Raw genomic sequence first — 18,404 nt, 5'->3', positions numbered from 1 at the left:
CCACCAAAGCCAAGTTATTATTAACCACAAATATTAGGTGTTTCAGGAGGTATACAGGAGTGCATATCATACAGGAGTAATGTACAGGTTTAAAAAGGGTAAAAGGGCGCCAAAAGGGCGGGGAAACACATTGCTCTAAACACATTCAATAAAAGAGAAAAACAATAGTAGAGAATAAAATAGTGAGTGAAAAGAGTATAAATAAATGGAATACAGGATTAGAACTGTAAAATGTCATGAGTTTGATGAGAACTGAGAAAATGAGGTTAATGCTTATGTAGTGCCGCCCGGGCAATGTATGTATCAGATCAGCTGGTAAGGCGTTATCTCGTAATAGGAGCAGTGATGTGGGATCGTATTTTGAATGGGAAAATACCATCAAGGCTTAAATCTGATCGCGAGGAAGGGTGAGGGGGAGTTCACAGTGGGCGGGACACAGCGCCGGGCTACGGGGTCGTTGACATATTGGGCCTACAAAAACATGGCCACTTTCTTCCAGAGACAGCATGACTCTTGTCTCCAGTTCAGGTGCAGTTTGCAATTAAACTCCATTCACTTCAATGGAAATGAGTTACAAAACCTGCACCCAAACTGGAGACAAGAGTGAGGCTGTCTCTGGAAGAAAGTGGCCATTTTTGTGTAGCGCTGGATAACATCTTTAACATCATTTTCTCAGGTCTCATCAAACTCATTACATTTTACAGTTCTAATCATGTATTCCATTTATTTATACTGTTTTGTTATTGTTGTTTATTTTTACCTTTTTTAAGGCTATGTTCACACTGCGTATATGTCCGGCCGCGGTAAACTCCGGCCGGAGATTTACGCTACTTGCGGCCAGCTACGTACGGACTGCGAACTTACGCCCGAAGTCTACTTACGCTTCCCGAGCGCCCTACGTAGCGACCTGACAGCGGTCTTTTACTTGGAAATCTTCGCCTAGCCCCGGACACCCCACAGAACCTTTTGGATCGGCACAAAAAGCTGCAAAAATGAAGTAATCACCACTACGTACGGGACCGCATGTTACACTACGGGCGTAAGTTACAGCATTTTGGTCCTTAAACAATGGTCTGGTTCATTTTTTACGGCGCCGCGTACGATCCGGGCGTAAGTTCGTACGTAGTGTGAACTGTGCAGCCGTACATCGTATACTTCCCATTGTACGCAAACTACGTAAGTCTCCGGCCGCTTATTCATGGAACGCGCTACGTCCGGAAACTTACGTAGTGTGAACATAGCCTAAACCTGTTCATTACTCCTGTATGGTATGCACTGTTATCTGATAAAGGGAGTATACCTCTTGAAACGCCTAATATTTGTGCTTTATAATAATATATATATATATATATATATATTTTTTTTTTATTATTTTTATTTTTTTTTTACTTTCACTGTCTTGTAGGGGCCCCTTGAAGGGAGCTTCGCATTTATGTATACAACCAGCTTCAGCAGTCCTTAGTTGTCCAGGATCGTATAGGATCTAGTGATCTTTTGGACAGCTTCTTTGAAATTTTTCTTAATTGTATTTTTTCCATTATTTTTGCTATTACTGCAGCCCATGTCTATTACTTTTATTACTTATGGTCTTATTGTCATCTTTACATTATAATTATTAACAATAATCATTATATAAAAATAATATATAAAATATTTATAAATTATATAAAAATGCTTTATGATCAAACTGATTTTTTTCATTTACATTATTAAATATACATTTTTTTTATTAGTTTCTCACTTGGCCAATCTATTTGTTTGGAACCCCGGCACCTGGGTCATAGATTGGGACATGCAGACGGGCAGTGTGACCCCTAGTGTTGGGCCCTCTTATACTGTCACTGCCTGCTTATCAGTCTTGCGCTAGACCACAAGCAACATAGAAGGTAACTTCTAACTATATACTGTACAAGAAATTTCTATCTGTCCAGGATCAGCAGATCTTACCTTATTGTAATATCTCATGCAGCTGTTTTGAAAGATGACATTGTGCAGGAGATGAGAGATATATATATACTGTGCAGACCAGGAGATGATATATATATATATATATATATATATATATATATATATATATATATACAGACCAGGAGATGATATATATATATATATATATATATATATATATATATATATATATATACATATATATACTGTGCAGACCAAGGGATGAAAGATATATATATATGTACTGTGCGGACCAGGAGATATATATACTGTGCAGTAAACATGTAATAGTCTATCTATTTACCAGAATATTCTCTGCAGGGACATGTATTCAGGGACAAATCTCTTAGTCCAGCTCCCAGTCCAGCAATTTACACGATGGAAAAAAATATTCATTATGTGCTGCAAGTAGCTCAGGGCTTCGATGGGATTTTGTAATTAGCAGGCACTGTAAGAATAGGAACAGGACAAAAAAGGATTTGGGGTGGGGTGGGGGAACATAATAAGGAAGTTATATATACCTATCCCGATGCCCATGTATCTTCATCTTTATTGCTCCCCAGCAGTCATGACCCGGCTCAGGGCAGTTTCTAGGCCATTTTGGCAACAGGGCGACTCTGAGAAAAGCGCCCCCCCCCCCACCTCCTATTAATGGGGGGGCCGCTATCAATCACTGCTGAGTGAGGTGCGAGGTCTGGGTAGGACACACACTGCAGAGCGCCCCTATATGGAACATGTGTCCTGGACTCCTGGGAGGGCTGATACTGGGGGACACCTACCAAAGGAACCAGTGAGAAGAGACACCACAGCTTCATTAAATAACAACTACAACTCTCAGAATGCCTTACACTTATGAAGCTCTCAGGGTATGCTGGAAGTTATAGCTTGTGAGATGACAACACCTTGAGGTGTCTGTTCATTTTTACTTCAACTTCCAGTATATTCTGAGGGCTGTGGACTGTCAGTACATGCTGGGAGTAGTAGTGTTTGCAGCTGTTGTAGTTGGAGTCGCATTTGTTCCGGAGCAGGCCCCTCTGAATTTACTAAGGCTGGGTTCACACTACTTTTTTGCGATGTTTTCCCAAAAAACGGATAAAAAAATGTATGGAAAAATGGATGCTCGTGTGCATTCGTTCTGATCTGTTTTTCCATTGACTTCTGTTTTTTTAACATACACAAAAACACAGTAGACTGAATTTTTGTGTACGTTAAAAAAAAAAGAGGATGCGTTCTAATATGACTGACAGGAAAAGAGGCTTCTAACCGACCTATTTTCCTGTCAGTCATCCTGCAGAGCTCACAGACAGGCAGAGAGCCATGACTAGTCACAGCCCAGGTGACTAGTTCCTGGCTCTCTGCTTGTTTCATGCGCCAAAATATTAGACCGTTTCAGCACCTAAATTTCTACAGAAGACATAGAACACAGGGTAAGGAAGCATTTTGGCATCTTCCGGGCACCGCTAGTAGCATTACCGGGAAAATCTAAGTTAATGATTTGCTTTATCTTTTACAAGTCTATGGCACTATACATTCTTCCAGAGGAATGAAAATCCGCCTCAGGAATGGAAGAATGGAAGAATGGAGCGCCATAGACTGGAATAGAAATCAGTATAGCAGCAGATTTCACTGTGATACTCCCAGCGTGAAATTTACTGCAAATGCGGTATGTGTGGATGTACCCTTATAAACCTATGGTAAGTTTGAACCTGAACCAGAATTGGATGGTGTAGCTGTATCTTTTTTCTTTTCCAGGCTGCGTTATCAACAGCTGCACCATGCGGGTCTGGTTCTGGACCTTACTGTAAGGGTAGCTTCACACTTACCGGATTCGCAGCAGATTTCATGCTGCGAGTTGTGGGTATGTAACCCCATTGCAAATCACACTTCCAAACTCGCAGCGTGAGATCTGCTGCGAATCCGGTACGTGTGAAGCTACCCTAAGTTGTCTCATCTGTAGTGTATATACAGACAGATCAATAGATATGTATTTACATACAATTATATATATATACTTGTATACTACACAGTATGGACATGACACATACATAGAACACAAACAGCACACTATACATTACATAGGATATCACACACAGCACACTATACATTATATAGGATATCACACACAGCACACTATACATTACATAGGATATCACACACAGCACACTATACATTACATAGGATATCACACACACAGCACACTATACATTACATAGGATATCACACACACAGCACACTATACATTACATAGGATATCACGTCACACAGCACACTATACATTACATAGGACAGGGGTACTCAACAACTTTTAGTGAAGGTCCACTTACCGGGGTCTATTGTCAGGTGAAGGTCCGAGCTGAACATCAGTAGGAAACGTGTTTTGTTACTTTGTCACAAACGTTCAACTATTTATATACAGAATTGCTGCTTATTAGCGGGAAAATTGGAATTTTTTTCTCTCTCACCAGGCCTTTGATATAAGGTACAAAGGGGGTGACTGCCCTGGTAGTATATAGCCCCCCTGTTGCTCCCCCAGTAGTGTATAGCCCCCCCTGTGCGCTCTCCTTCAGTAGTATATAGCCCCCTGTTGCTCCCCCAGTAGTATATAGCCCCCCTGTGCGCTCTCCCCCTGTAGTATATAGCCCCCTGTAAGCTCCCCCCAGTAGTATATAGCCTCCCCGTGCGCTCTCCCCCTGTAGAATATAGCCCCCTGTGAGCTCCCCCCAGTAGTATATAGCCCCCCTGTGCGCTCTCCCCTGTAGTATATAGCCCCCTGTGCGCTGTCCCCCAGTAGTATATAGCCCCCTGTGAGCTCCCCCCAGTAGTATATAGCCCCCCTGTGCTCTCCCCCTGTAGTATATAGCCCCCTGTGAGCTCCCCCCAGTAGTATATAGCCCCCGTGAGCTCCCCCCAAGTAGTATATAGCCCCCCCGTGAGCTCCCCCCTGTAGTATATAGCCCCCTGTGAGCTCCCCCTGTAGTATATAGCCCCCCCATGCGCTGTCCCCCTGTAGTATATAGCCCCCTGTGAGCTCCCCCCAGTAGTATATAGCGCCCCTCTGCTCTCCCCCCAGTAGTATACAGCCCCCCTTGTGTTTTCCCCCTGTAGTATATAGCCCCTGTGAGGTCCCCCCTGTAGTATATAGCCCCCTCAGTAGTATATAGCCCCCTGTGAGGTCCCCCCTGTAGTATATAGCCCCCTGTGCGCTCCCCCCAGTAGTATATAGCCCCTTCAGTAGTATATAGCCCCCTGTGAGGTCCCCCCTGTAGTATATAGTCCACCTGTGCGCTCTCCCCTTGTAGATGCCCCCCAGACAGAAAAAAAAAATAACAAAAACAACTCACCTAGCACCTCGTTCCCCGCTGTGGCTGTCTTCGTCTCTTCCCGTCGGTCCGGCCCCCGGCTGATACGCGCTCTGTAGGGATGTCCCGGGGATTCCCCAGCAGAGTGCGCATCAGTGACCTCAGCGTACGCCGCTGGCCTGCACTTCCGGGAAGGACAGGCCGGCAGCGTACACTGAGGTCTGTGGTGCGCGCTCTGCTGGGGAATCCCCGGGACATCCCCAGAAAGCGCGTATCAGCCGAGGGCCGGACCGACACTGCCCCCAGCCCCACAGGCGTACTGACATCTAAGGACAGTACGCCTATGGGACGGGAGGCAGTGCGGTGGGGAGCGGGACGGACCGGATCCGGGGCGGTTAGGAGGTCTGACCAGGGGTCCGGACAGCTGGCCTCCACGGTCCGGGTTCGGACCGCGGTCCGCCAGTTGAGGACCCCTGACATAGGATATCACACACAGCACACTATACATTACATAGGATATCACACACAGCACACTATACATTACATAGGATATCACACACAGCACACTATACATTACATAGGATATCACACACAGCACACTATACATTACATAGGATATCACACACAGCACACTATACATTACATAGGATATCACACACAGCACACTATACATTACATAGGATATCACACAGCACACTATACATTACATAGGATATCACACACACAGCACACTATACATTACATAGGATATCACACACAGCACACTATACATTACAAAGGATATCACACACAGCACACTATACATTACAAAGGATATCACACATACCTTTGCACATTGAACTCTTTACACACAAATATAGTGGAGTAGTTTTTTGTAGCTGGGTGCAGTCTAGGAAGGGTTAAATCACCAGGCACAGGTCCTATGCTAATAACCCTCCCCCACCCCCTCCTCCTGACTGAAGCTGCAGAGTCTTGAGAGCTATGGGGAAAGGATGAAAGTTAGAGGGAAGATGAGAAAGTATAGACTGTGGGGTATGAAGCTGCCCCCCCACCTAACAATCACATACACCCCAACACTGCTGATCCCCCACAGTGACCCCCCCTCTCCCCCTCCAGACAGACAGCAGCACTTACATAGACGCTCTCTTCAGCTGTGTCCAGGCCGGGTCGGGGGAGGAGACGTTCTCAGACTGGAGCTGCTGCCTGTGCTGGATCATCAGCAGAGCCGCAGGGGGGAACATGGGGGAGTCCCTGCTGCCTCCTCTATCCTCTTCCCTCTGGTCACAGGCCACAAAGGAGCCCCCAGGAGCCAGGTACTGTGTGTGTGGGCGCTCCAAAGTCCGAGCCTGCTGCCCTGTGCAGAACATCACTGATGCTGTGTGGTGAGGGAGGGCGCCCCCTAGCTGTCAGCGCCCCGTGCAGTGGCCCGGCCTGCGCGGTGCTAGAAACGGCCCTGACCCGGCTGACGGTTGCCCCACTCAGCCAGCCAGTAGAGCACAGTCTGAATAAGTGGGGATGCATAGCATCCCTACTTAAGCTCCTGGAGACCAGATAGTGAGCAGCTATTTGTACAGATGCTGCATGCTGTAAAGGACACCAACAGCTGATCAACAAGCTTTAAGGCTGTGGGCATTTCCACAACTATTACCCATTGGGGGGAAATTTTAACTATCGTCCTGGGTTCTGGTTTTCAGCAGATCAACACACAGCAGTTGTTGTGTTTTGTTTGGCCCCTGCAAACAGCTTTCAGACAGTCAGCATCTGCAGCGTGTCAGCATGTCATGCATCAGTCGCTGATTGGCTGAGCGGACACTGCAGGAAAAGACTTCCACATGAAACACTGTATGCCAGGTTTGCTGAAGATAGAACACCTGAGCCCAGATGGGTAAACAGGATTACTCCTGTCAATTAACCCCTTCCTTACTGAGATCGTCAATGTGCCTTAGCACAACAGGTGGAGCACAATCTGTCCTTGAGAGGTTTAAGTGGGGACGCAGAGCATTCCCACTTAAGCCCTGGAGGCCATACTGTTCTGTGTTGGGAGAAGGGGGAATATAGTTCACTCTTATATGCTCAGCATACGTTTTCTTTCTTCAGGAGGGTCGGCTCCTGCAGTGTCTGCTCAGCCAGTTAGTGGCTTTCCTGCTTAAAGGGGAACTCCAGGTAGAGGTTAAAAAAATGAAACTTCTGCAGAAGCATAAAGCATTATTTACCTATCTATTCCATTTTTGAAACTACCAAAAACCCATTTGTTTTGGGGGGGGGTTTGTTCTGTTTGATGTTTCCGCACTTCCTGGTTTATCAGTTGTACACAGTACTAAAGGTTTCAGAATGCAATGCTTTCCCTCAGCTGTTTATCACAGCCCTCCACCCTGCCTATTCCCCACCCAAATCTGTTGCAGAACATCTAGGCTGTGTTCACACATTGCAGTTTCATTGTGTTACAGAATTATTTGCAGTAATTTATGATTTCATTGTTGTCCCACCCGCACAGCACACAGTTAATACCTGTAACACCACACAGCACGCTGTATTCTCTACTTGTAACACCACACAGCACTGTATTCTCTACCTGTAACACCACACAGCACTGTATTCTCTACCTGTAACACCACACAGCGCTGTATTCTCTACCTGTAAGTCATGAACGGAAAAAAGCCAGCTTACCCCATCCACCGAGCTTCACAGCACGGGCTCACACTCCAACAGGTGTCCTGAGTAGATGCGGAAAAGAAACGAGTCCAGCTCCCGGCAAGGTGGAATCAAGTGCGTTGTTTATTGTATCTCCGTCACCGTACGGTGACGGAGATACAATAAACAACGCACTTGATTCCACCTTGCCGGGAGCTGGACTCGTTTCTTTTCCGCATTCTCTACCTGTAACACCACACAGCACGCTGTATTCTCTACCTGTATCACCACACAGCACGCTGTATTCTCTACCTGTAACACCACACAGCACGCTGTATTCTCTACCTGTAACACCACACAGCACTGTATTCTCTACCTGTAACACCACACAGCACGCTGTATTCTCTACCAATAACACCACACATCACGCTGTATTCTCTACCTGTAACACCACACAGCACACTGTATTCTCTACCTGTAACACCACACAGCACGCTGTATTCTCTACCTGTAACACCACACAGCACACTGTATTCTCTACCTGTAACACCACACAGCACGCTGTATTCTCTACCAATAACACCACACATCACGCTGTATTCTCTACCTGTAACACCACACAGCGCGCTGTATTCTCTACCTGTATCACCACACAGCACGCTGTATTCTCTCCCTGTATTACCACACAGCACACTGTATTCTCTACCTGTAACACCACACAGCACGCTGTATTCTCTACCTGTAACACCACACAGCACACTGTATTCTCTACCTGTAACACCACACAGCACCCTGTATTCTCTACCTGTAACACCACACAGCACGCTGTATTCTCTACCTGTAACACCACACAGCACGCTGTATTCTCTACCTGTAACACCACACAGCACGCTGTATTCTCTACCTGTAACACCACACAGCACTGTATTCTCTACCTGTAACACCACGCACCACATAGCATCATTTACTTGTGTTACTGCATCATTTTTGTGAATACGCTGCAGTACTGCAATGACACTCCAACATGTGTGAACACAGCCCTAATTTCACTGCACACTTCTGCACAATTAGAAAAATCAGTGCAACACCTGCTTCTGGCCAGTCAGAGATGGTGAATCACTCAGGGGATTGGGGATCCAGCCTAGCCTCCTGTGACATCACGTCCTGCCAGCTGTCTGCATCATCAGCCTGTACTCAGCAAATACACACAATGTGAGACAGAGGCATGGAAGATTTGTCTCCTAAGGGAGGATAGCAGAAGGAGCAGAAGACAATGTGGATTTGCACAGGGGCCATTTTTTTTTCACTTTCTGGATTTCTATCAGCTACCAGTGTGGCAGAACCGTACAGATACAGTAATACATTGTATAGACATGTCTATTTAACTTTTAATGTACTTTTAATAGAAAACAAGTTTTTCTTATCCGGAGTTCCCCTTTAACCTACTGAGAGCCAGACTGTAACTCCCTGTTTGAGTTCGGTTACTGGGACCTGTCTTTTCTTCAAGTTCAGACAAACCCATTGAACCTGAATGTCCACAGGTGCGCTTATCCCTACTTACAACACATTTTCAACACACAGAGACTACTAAGTCAAATCTGTTTCTGAAGAATATATTAGTTGCCAAACATCAAAAAGAGATTACAGATAGATTGGGAGGAAAATGGAGAGGACCATATCAAAGTCCTTCACAATTAATTAAAATGTTTGTTTCAGTATAAAAGTAAGGATGAGGAAGGAGATGTATGGAGGGGCAGAATTATGGAGAGATTTATGGGTGAGGATGAGGAGTTTGAGCTAAATTCTGCACTTAAAGGGAAACTATCAGCAGGTTAGACGAATCTAACCTGCTGATCTTTCCCTACTGCACAGGAGACGTTGAGGGGACGGTGCAGTTAGTCATGTGCTCCATGGTCCGGTGAGACCATTAGGAGCACTAGGGGAACACATTAGGAGCACTGCCTGCCCCAATAGTGCTGATTTGCCCCCTCCTTTCTAATGATATTGAATAGAGCTGGCTGGCCGGGGGGCGCTATGGGGGCGGGCAGTGCTCCTAATGGTCTCACCGGACCACAGAGTACACAACTAACTGCACCATCTTCTCTGCATCTCCTGTGCAGTAGGGATAGATCAGCAGGTTAGATTCGTCACCCTTTAATGGGCAACCAGTTCACTGACTGGCACAGGGGGAGATGTTAGTGTAACGGCTGGAGAGGAAGATGAGTCTGGCTGCTGCGTTCAGGATAGACTGGAGAGGGGAGAGCTTAGAGAAGGGAAGACCGATTAGTAGGGAGTTACAATAGTCAAGACGGGAATGGATCAGGGAGACAGTAAGAGTCTGAGCAGTGCCCATGGTAAGAAATGGAAAGATTCTGAAGGTGTTTTGAGTTGGGGGTGACAGGACGAGATGGGCTTGGATATAGGGAGTAAAAGATAAATCTGAGTTTAGTATAACCCCAAGGCATTGAGCTTAAAGGGGTAGTGCGGTGCTAAAAAATTATTCACAGAATAACACACATTACAAAGTTATACAACTTTGTAATGTATGTTATGTCCGTGAATGGCCCCCTTCCCCGTGTCCCACCACCCCCACCCGTGTACCCGGAAGTGTGGTGCGCTATACTCACCTGTCACGTACCGACACCAGTCTCCGATCTTCATTCAGTGACGTCTTCTTCGGCTGGCCGGCGAACAGCTCCGTCTGTTCCGAATGGCGGCCGCCCTCTGCAGCGTCATCCGATGCTCAGCCGCGATTGGCTGAGCATAACTGTGCTCAGCCAGTCGCGACTGAGCAGCTGATGACGCGGCCGCGTATAACTTTGTATAACTTTGTATAACTTTGTATAACTTTGTAATGTGTGTTATTCTGTAAATAATTTTTTAGCCCCGCACTACCCCTTTAACACACAAGAGTGATGCTAGTCCAACAGACTAAGACGCCAGGTTTAGGTTGGATAGAGGGAAGGACTAATGAAGATTGAGTTTGAGAGGTCATAATATTAGGGAAAGTGGTCATTAGTGTATTTCAATACATGGGAAGACCCTGTGGGCTGTTGGGCCTAATTTGCAAATTACTCTAAACAGTTTATATCTCAATGCTGGAACTGTCAAGAACATCAATTAAATCAGGGTAGAGGCTGTGCTCCCACTTCGGAAACATAGCATGGAAAAGGCAGCCCTCTGGTAATATTGACATCCATAAATAATGCTCCACACATTTTCTGTATGTAAATGTTATAAAAAAAAAAAAAAGAATCCTCTCCTCTTCCTAGTTCATCTTGGAGGTTTTATTTGGCCTTGACCAGTCTCCAAAGGGCGTGCTTAACATCTTTATTGCGAAGAGTGTAGATGAGGGGGTTTAACATGGGGGTCACAGTGGTATATAGCACTGAACAGCCTTGTTCTAAGATATCGGAGTATTCTGAGTTTGGAGCCAATATGACAGATGAAGCTGTTGTATAGTAGAGGAGGAGCACCGTGAGATGAGAAGAACAGGTGGAGAAGACCTTCTTCCTTCCCTCGTGTGACTTGATATGCAAGATGATCGTGATAATTTTTACGTATGAAATGAAACTGCACAAAAACGGACAAAGACCAAGAAGTAAAATTTCGAAATACACAAGATCGAGGAACTTTTCTAAGCCACCGCAGGAGATCTTGAACAGAGCTTTGAAGTCGCAGAAGAGATGGTGGATCTTATTGGTGCTGCAGAAGGTCAACTTAGAAGCCTGGACTGTGATCAATAGAGAGTTCATACAGGCAGAAGACCAAATGCCGACAATGATCCACAGACATTTTCTCCTACTTAAAATTTGGCAGTAGTGTAAAGGTCTACAGATGGCGACATATCGGTCATAAGCCATTGCAAACAACAGGGTATCCTCTGAGGTGCCAAATAAGACGTAAAAGAAAAACTGAGTACAACATTGTGTAAATGATACCATATTATTACCAGATAGTAGCACGGAGAGCACTTTAGGAACCATGACTGATGAGAAACAGACATCAATAATGGATAAATTACAGAGAAACAGATACATGGGGATGTGGAGCTGGTGATCATTATATATGACCGTAATTATAATCATATTTATTAATAGTCCCAACAAATATACAGTCAAGAGTGCGGTGACAATATATGGGGTGTCTTCTGATTTGGCAAAAAGAGGTACAATTTGGAAATTTTCAGCAGAGGTCTGGTTTCCCATGATGTCTTCAGTCTCCCTTTAAGACAGCAAAGATTCATTTCTTTATAATATAATTAAATAAGTAAAATCAACATAAATAATCGTATATGTATATTCTCCCAGCTGGTACATCCTCTATCTCAATATGGATTATAAATTAGTAAAATTAACCTTGAACCTTCTTTTTCTGTCTTGTCTACCTTCAGTGTGCCACTGTATCTAAATTAGGGACTGCCGCCCAGTTGTCCACAGCCGTCTAGGGCTGATAGTGGCAAGTAGGAAGTAACAGTATGCGGGAATAAGTGCAGGGACCACTGTCTGCATCTTGCCCGTCTCTTCCCTGACCGAGTGTACAACCTGTTCCTAACAGATATAGAACAAAATATCTTTGGTCTAGTTTAACTAAATTTTAAATTAAACTAAATAAAAGGTGGTCCAAACACAAAGGAGAAGGGATTAATATAGCTCTACTCTGACCCATGCCACTTTTCCTGCCTACTTGGACAATCCAAATGGCATTCCCCGACTGGGTGACGGCTACTAAATTCCAATTAATGCACATGGGGGAGAGAGGCCAGATGGGCCAGGTCAACACCAAATAGGCATGTAGGAGGAAAATCACAGGATAAGAAAAGGCAGATAACATGCCGAAGGGTCAAAACTAGAGATGAGCGAACCTGGAGCATGCTGGAGTCCATCCGAACCCGAACTTTCGGCATTTGATTAGCCGTGGCTGCTGAACTTGGATAAAGCCCTAAGGCTATGTAGAAAACATGGATATAGTCATTGGCTGTATCCATGTTTTCCAGACAACCTTAGAGCTTTATCCAACTTCAGCAGCCACCGCTAATCAAATACCGAACGATCGGGTTCGGATGGACTCGAACCCGAACCCGGTTTGCTCATCTCTAGTCAAAACCAAAAATATAAAGAAAACAGGCCAGGCAGGCTAAGGGCCCTATTACACGGGAAGATTATCTTGTGAAAAATCGTTATATCGTTCAAATTTAAACGATAATCGTTCTGTGTAATTGCAGGCAACGATCGAAAAATTGTTTGTATGACGTTGCTCGTTGATTTTAGATCTGAACCTAAAATTATCATCAATCGTTCACTAATCGTTTACTGTAATTCCGCATTCGTTTGCTCAAGTTCCGCATTTTTTCACTAATCGTTCACTGTAATTGCTGGGATCTGAAGGATTAAACGATTATAGTAACGATTGCAATAACAATCGTATCTAACGATTATCGTTCTGTGTAATATGATGAACGATTTCAGGTTAACGATAAACAATCTTGTTTGCGATCGTTTATCGTTAGTTGTTAATCGTTAAAAAAAGCTCAGTATAATAGGACCCTAAGTCACCGGGAGGTCATGTCAGGACCAAATAGGCAAAGGCAGGGTCAAACACCGTCTGTAAATCACTATACCTGGAAAGCTGCATACAGAACAAGGTAGAAGCTATAAAGGCTCGGAGAGACCGATTGGCCTTCAAAAGTGGCCCATGTCATTGATTGAAAAAGAAAAATGTTATGGTTCTTAGAAGACGAGGAGGAAGAATGTAAGTGAAAATATGAAATTTGTGGGCTCAAAATATGGTTATGCTGTATGTTATATCATAGACCTTCCATCTGTACTTACCTGGTATGTTGCCTATTATCTGTATATCTGTACAGTTTTGTTTGTTAGAAGCATCCTGTAGCATCATGACCTGTATGGAGCGACTTGCTGCACACTACAGGCTGGATTTATACTATATGGGAGGGTTGGGGGGGTCTATGACTCCGGTAATATAGCAATAAGCCTTAGGGAGACATTCCCCCTTGGGGCTCGCTTACAATGTTTTAGTATCACCTATATCTATTTTAATAGGTATATCAATGATGTTAATATTTGCATTTACTATTTCCAGCATTTGTGTTTATAGGGATTTAGATAATTGTAGATTGTAGATTATATATTCGTTTTGGTGGTTAAAGGGGTAGTCCGATATAAAATTTTTTAAACAAAGTTATAACCTCAAAAAAAATAAGGAGGGGAGGAGGATGGGGGGCCCGCTGCTGTACTGCAGGGTGAGCAGGCTGAACATAAAAAGGAACAGAGGAGCCGAGCTGTCAGCATCCTACTCCTCTCAGGCAGCCTCCAGCATCCTGCACACAGAGGGAGTATGATGAAGGACCTGAATCACATGACTCGCAGGTCCTCAGATTTACACTATGGAGAGATCGGCCTGACTGCAGAAAGGAAGAGGGGGAGGCAGACCTGTAAGTGCTGTATTCATGAATGTATATTCTGTATTTGTGTATATATATGTGTATATGTCAGTGTGTTTGTGTATTACTGTATCTATTCGTCTCAGCCAGTGTGTGTGTGCATGTGTGTATGTATATATGTGTCTATGTGTGTCAGTGTCTGTGTGTGTGTTGAGTGTCTGTGATGGTGATGTATGTGTGTGTTTGTGTATGTCAATGGTGTCTCAATGTCTCAAGGTTTTCTCCGAAAGATGTTCTGCAGCAGCTTCTACTAATGCTGGTCTCTTATAGGAGAACCCCCCCACACACACACACTGAAAGAAAATGCTTCCCAACATATATCCTCTCTTATTATCAAACTGTCTCTCATTCCTGCGGTCTGGTGACTGACAGATGTGCTTATAAAGATGTTCTGCAGCAGGTGATTTCCCTGTGTACAGTCTATCCATGGTGTATACCTCTGTACTAGTGTAATCCCATCCCAGTGTAAATGTGTGTGTGTTATGGTGTGTGTGTGTATATGGTAATGGTGCCTGTACATGTGTGTCAGTGTGTATGTATATGTGTGTGTGTGTGTGTGTGTGAGAGAGTGTGTATTATATGTATGTGCGTAAGTAATGTGTCAGTGTGTGTGTTTGTCACTGTATATGAGTGTCAGTGTGTGTGTTTGTGAGTGTATATAGGTGTCAGTGTGTGTGTTTGTGAGTGTATATGTGTGTGTGTATTATATGTATGTGCGTAAGTGGTGTGTTTGTTTTTGAGTTTATATGTGTGTCAGTGTGTGTGTTTGTGAGTGTGTGTGTGTATTATATGTATGTGCGTAACTGGTGTGTTTGTGAGTGTATATGAGTGTCAGTGTGTGTGTTTGTGAGTGTATATGAGTGTCAGTGTGTGTGTTTGTGAGTGTATATAAGTGTCAGTGTGTGTGTTTGTGAGTGTATATAGGTGTCAGTATGTGTGTTTGTGAGTGTATATGTGTGTGTGTGTATTATATGTATGTGCATAAGTTGTGTGTTTGTTTTTGAGTGTATATGTGTGTCAGTGTGTGTGTATTTGTGAGTGTATGCGTGTGTGTGTGTATTATATGTATGTGCATAACTGGTGTGTTTGTGAGTGTATATGAGTGTCAGTGTGTGTGTTTGTGAGTGTATATGAGTGTCAGTGTGTGTGTTTGTGAGTGTATGTGTGTGTGTTTGTGAGTGTATGTTTGTGTGTATTATATGTATGTGCGTAACTGGTGTGTTTGTGAGTGTATATGAGTGTCAGTGTGTGTGTTTGTGAGTGTATATGAGTGTCAGTGTGTGTGTTTGTGAGTGTATGTGTGTGTGTGTGTTTGTGAGTGTATGTTTGTGTGTATTATATGTATGTGCGTAACTGGTGTGTTTGTGAGTGTATATGTGTGTCAGTGTGTGTGTTTGTGAGTGTATATGAGTGTCAGTGTGTGTGTTTGTGAGTGTATATGAGTGTCAGTGTGTGTGTTTGTGAGTGTATATGTGTGTCAGTGTGTGTGTTTGTGAAAGTGGTCATGTTTTTGTAGCACTGGATTACCTCTTTAACCTTGGTACACCTTGGACCAATAGTCTTCGATATCCCAACACGACCAGATCATATGTATCCATCCCCCTTTACTTCTGCCACACCTTGTGCAAATATCTGAGGAGAGCTTGCCCATACTAACTCGCCTATCTGGCATGAGATATACTATGTAAAGCCATTTTGCTTGGATTAACTGATCTTTGGCACATATTTATTTTAATGGTTTGTCAATTCTTTAATTTGGTAACTTTCAAGAGAGGGAATATCAGCTTGCCACTAGGCAAATACTCTCTTAGTCGGAAGGTCTTGCATAGATACAATGGCCTATCTAAAGAAAGGTTTTGCAGTTTTCTATTTCACCTTATATTTCAACGTAACATGTAAACAAAATGCTAGAAATGAGCGCTATTCTAACATAGTCCTAGTGGTTCCTGTGTCAGAGATACCGACAGGACAAGAACTTTTATTAAAAAAATAACAGATTAACTTTACGAAATGAATCCAACATGTTCATACAAGTTTCTCTTCTTCAGGCCATCATCTGACCTAAGAAAGAATATGGTACCTCTCGAATAAAAAAGTTGATTTGTTATTTTACACAAGTTTCTGTCCATTGTTGGTATCTCTCCCATGGGAACTGTTAGGACTGCCGGCGAATAGCCTCTACGTTTTCTTCGTTGGAAGAATCCAAACGCTTCTCGGACCTTTGGTGGGTGGAGAGCAGCATCTGACAACCTTAATATAGTGCTCAGATTGGGGTTGTGCCCAGTAAAGTACCCTTGAAAGTGAGTGTATACCTGCTTTATACCTTCCACCTCTTCTTGTGGGGTCCCAGCACGTGTAGCAACTCTACTTTGTTCTTCAGGCCCCCTATGTTTCTGTCCATATCTGCTCTTTGGAAAACACATTAAATAATCTCTGCAATGCCCTTCTCACGTTGGAATTTTGTAGGCTGTATACAATAGGATTTATCATGGGCGTGATAGTGGCATATATTATATTTAAGACTAAATCTTGAACATCGCTGTAAGATGATATTAAATACTCTGTTAAGCTTGCCCCATAGTAAATACAGACAACGGTGATGTGGGATGAGCAGGTGGAGAAGGCCTTTTTTCGACTTTCTTTCGACTTCATCTTGAAGATGACCGAGAAAATGTTAATGTAAGAGTTAAATGTGCAGAACAATGGAATGACTCCCAGGATCAAAATTTCTATATTTCTATATTTCTAAATTTCAGTATTGCAAAGAATGTTTCTGAGCCTGTACAAGTGGTTCTTGTTAGGGACTTAACATCACAGTAGAACTGGTGGATGATGTTGGAGTGACAGGAGGACCTATATAAAGCTGAGATTGTAAACATAAAAGAGTTTAGAAAGGCCACTGCCCAAATCCCGATAGTTATCAGGATACAATTTCTCCGACTCAGGATATGAGGATAATGTAAGGGGAGACAGATGGCAACATATCGGTCATAAGCCATAATGAATAGGAGAATTTCCTCTGTATTTGCCAATTTAAAAAAAAAGTAAAACTGCATATAGCATTGTAAGAAGGGAACAGTGTGATCTCCGGACAATAACATGTGCAGTAATTTAGGAACCGTGACCGATGTATAAAATATATCTACAACGGACAAATTACAGATAAAGAGATACATTGGTTTATGTAGTTGAACGTCCAGACATATGGCTGTGATAATGGAGGAATTGACAAGAACTCCGACCAAATATATCAGGAAGAAGAAAGTGGAGATGAATGGTTTAATCCTTGTGTCTCCAGAAAATGGCAAAATGTAAAAATATTCAACAAACGTCTCATTCTTCATTGGTATTTTCGGGAAAAAAAAGCACAAAATGTGTCAGAAAAATAGAAGTAAAGAACGGGATAGTAAATATGTAAAACCTCATTTAGGTGATCCGTTGGTCGTTCTTGGAACCCAATGGTTTCTTGATCATCCAGACATCTTGTGGCAATCTTGTGTTTCGGGTTAGTATTCCATGTCTGAATTGATTTGCGTAAAGATTATCTGTTTTTTTGTTATGTTGTCTGTTTAAATATTCTCCTAAGTCATCACCACCCGTCCCTGCAATATATAAGAGGGAAGAAATGTTATAAGATAGCTCCCCATCCAAATCTCCAATCTACTAGACTATACAACCTTTTTGGGCCAACTTCAACAAATAAGTCTAAGTATCCTCTAGGTTTTCATCCTTTATCCCATTCCTGGATATGGAAGCTGGGCTTCTGCTGCTAGAGGATACCAGACAGTGTCGGACTGGAGTGCCTTGGCCCACCAGGGGAAATCATTCTTGGGGCCCACCCTTCTGCCACCGCACTTATCTATGGTAACATTAATAAAGGTACATTAACACGGCGTGATATGGGGCAGCATAGGGCTGCAAACGATTGCTAATCAGCAGGGCAGGTGATGTGCAGCCGACAGCAATGATCTTAGCCGCACAAAAGATCAAATCAGCCAACTATGGGGCATTTGCTTGCATGTCAGCCAATCTCTGGCACTTTTACATGGGCCGATCATCCGCTG

At 43.6% G+C, this 18,404-nt stretch overlaps 1 protein-coding gene across 1 annotated transcript; it reads right to left on the bottom strand.

Moving 5' to 3' along the window:
• Positions 1-11,164: 11,164 nt before the first annotated feature.
• On the bottom strand, positions 11,165-11,740 carry LOC138801849 (olfactory receptor 1M1-like). Its single transcript, XM_069984949.1, has one exon. The coding sequence runs from the start codon at positions 11,738-11,740 to the stop codon at positions 11,165-11,167; it is 576 nt and encodes a 191-aa protein (XP_069841050.1).
• Positions 11,741-18,404: the final 6,664 nt, after the last annotated feature.

This window comes from Dendropsophus ebraccatus, chromosome 9 (genome assembly GCF_027789765.1).
Source record: "Dendropsophus ebraccatus isolate aDenEbr1 chromosome 9, aDenEbr1.pat, whole genome shotgun sequence".
Classification (NCBI taxonomy): domain Eukaryota; kingdom Metazoa; phylum Chordata; class Amphibia; order Anura; family Hylidae; genus Dendropsophus; species Dendropsophus ebraccatus.
Note: the sequence above shows the minus strand (reverse complement) of the source record. Positions and strands in the feature narration are given on the sequence as shown.

Bases quoted from the DNA above. Each gene is read 5' to 3' on its own strand.
- LOC138801849 (XM_069984949.1), bottom strand. From the start codon at position 11,740: ATGGCTTATGACCGATATGTCGCCATCTGTAGACCTTTACACTACTGC.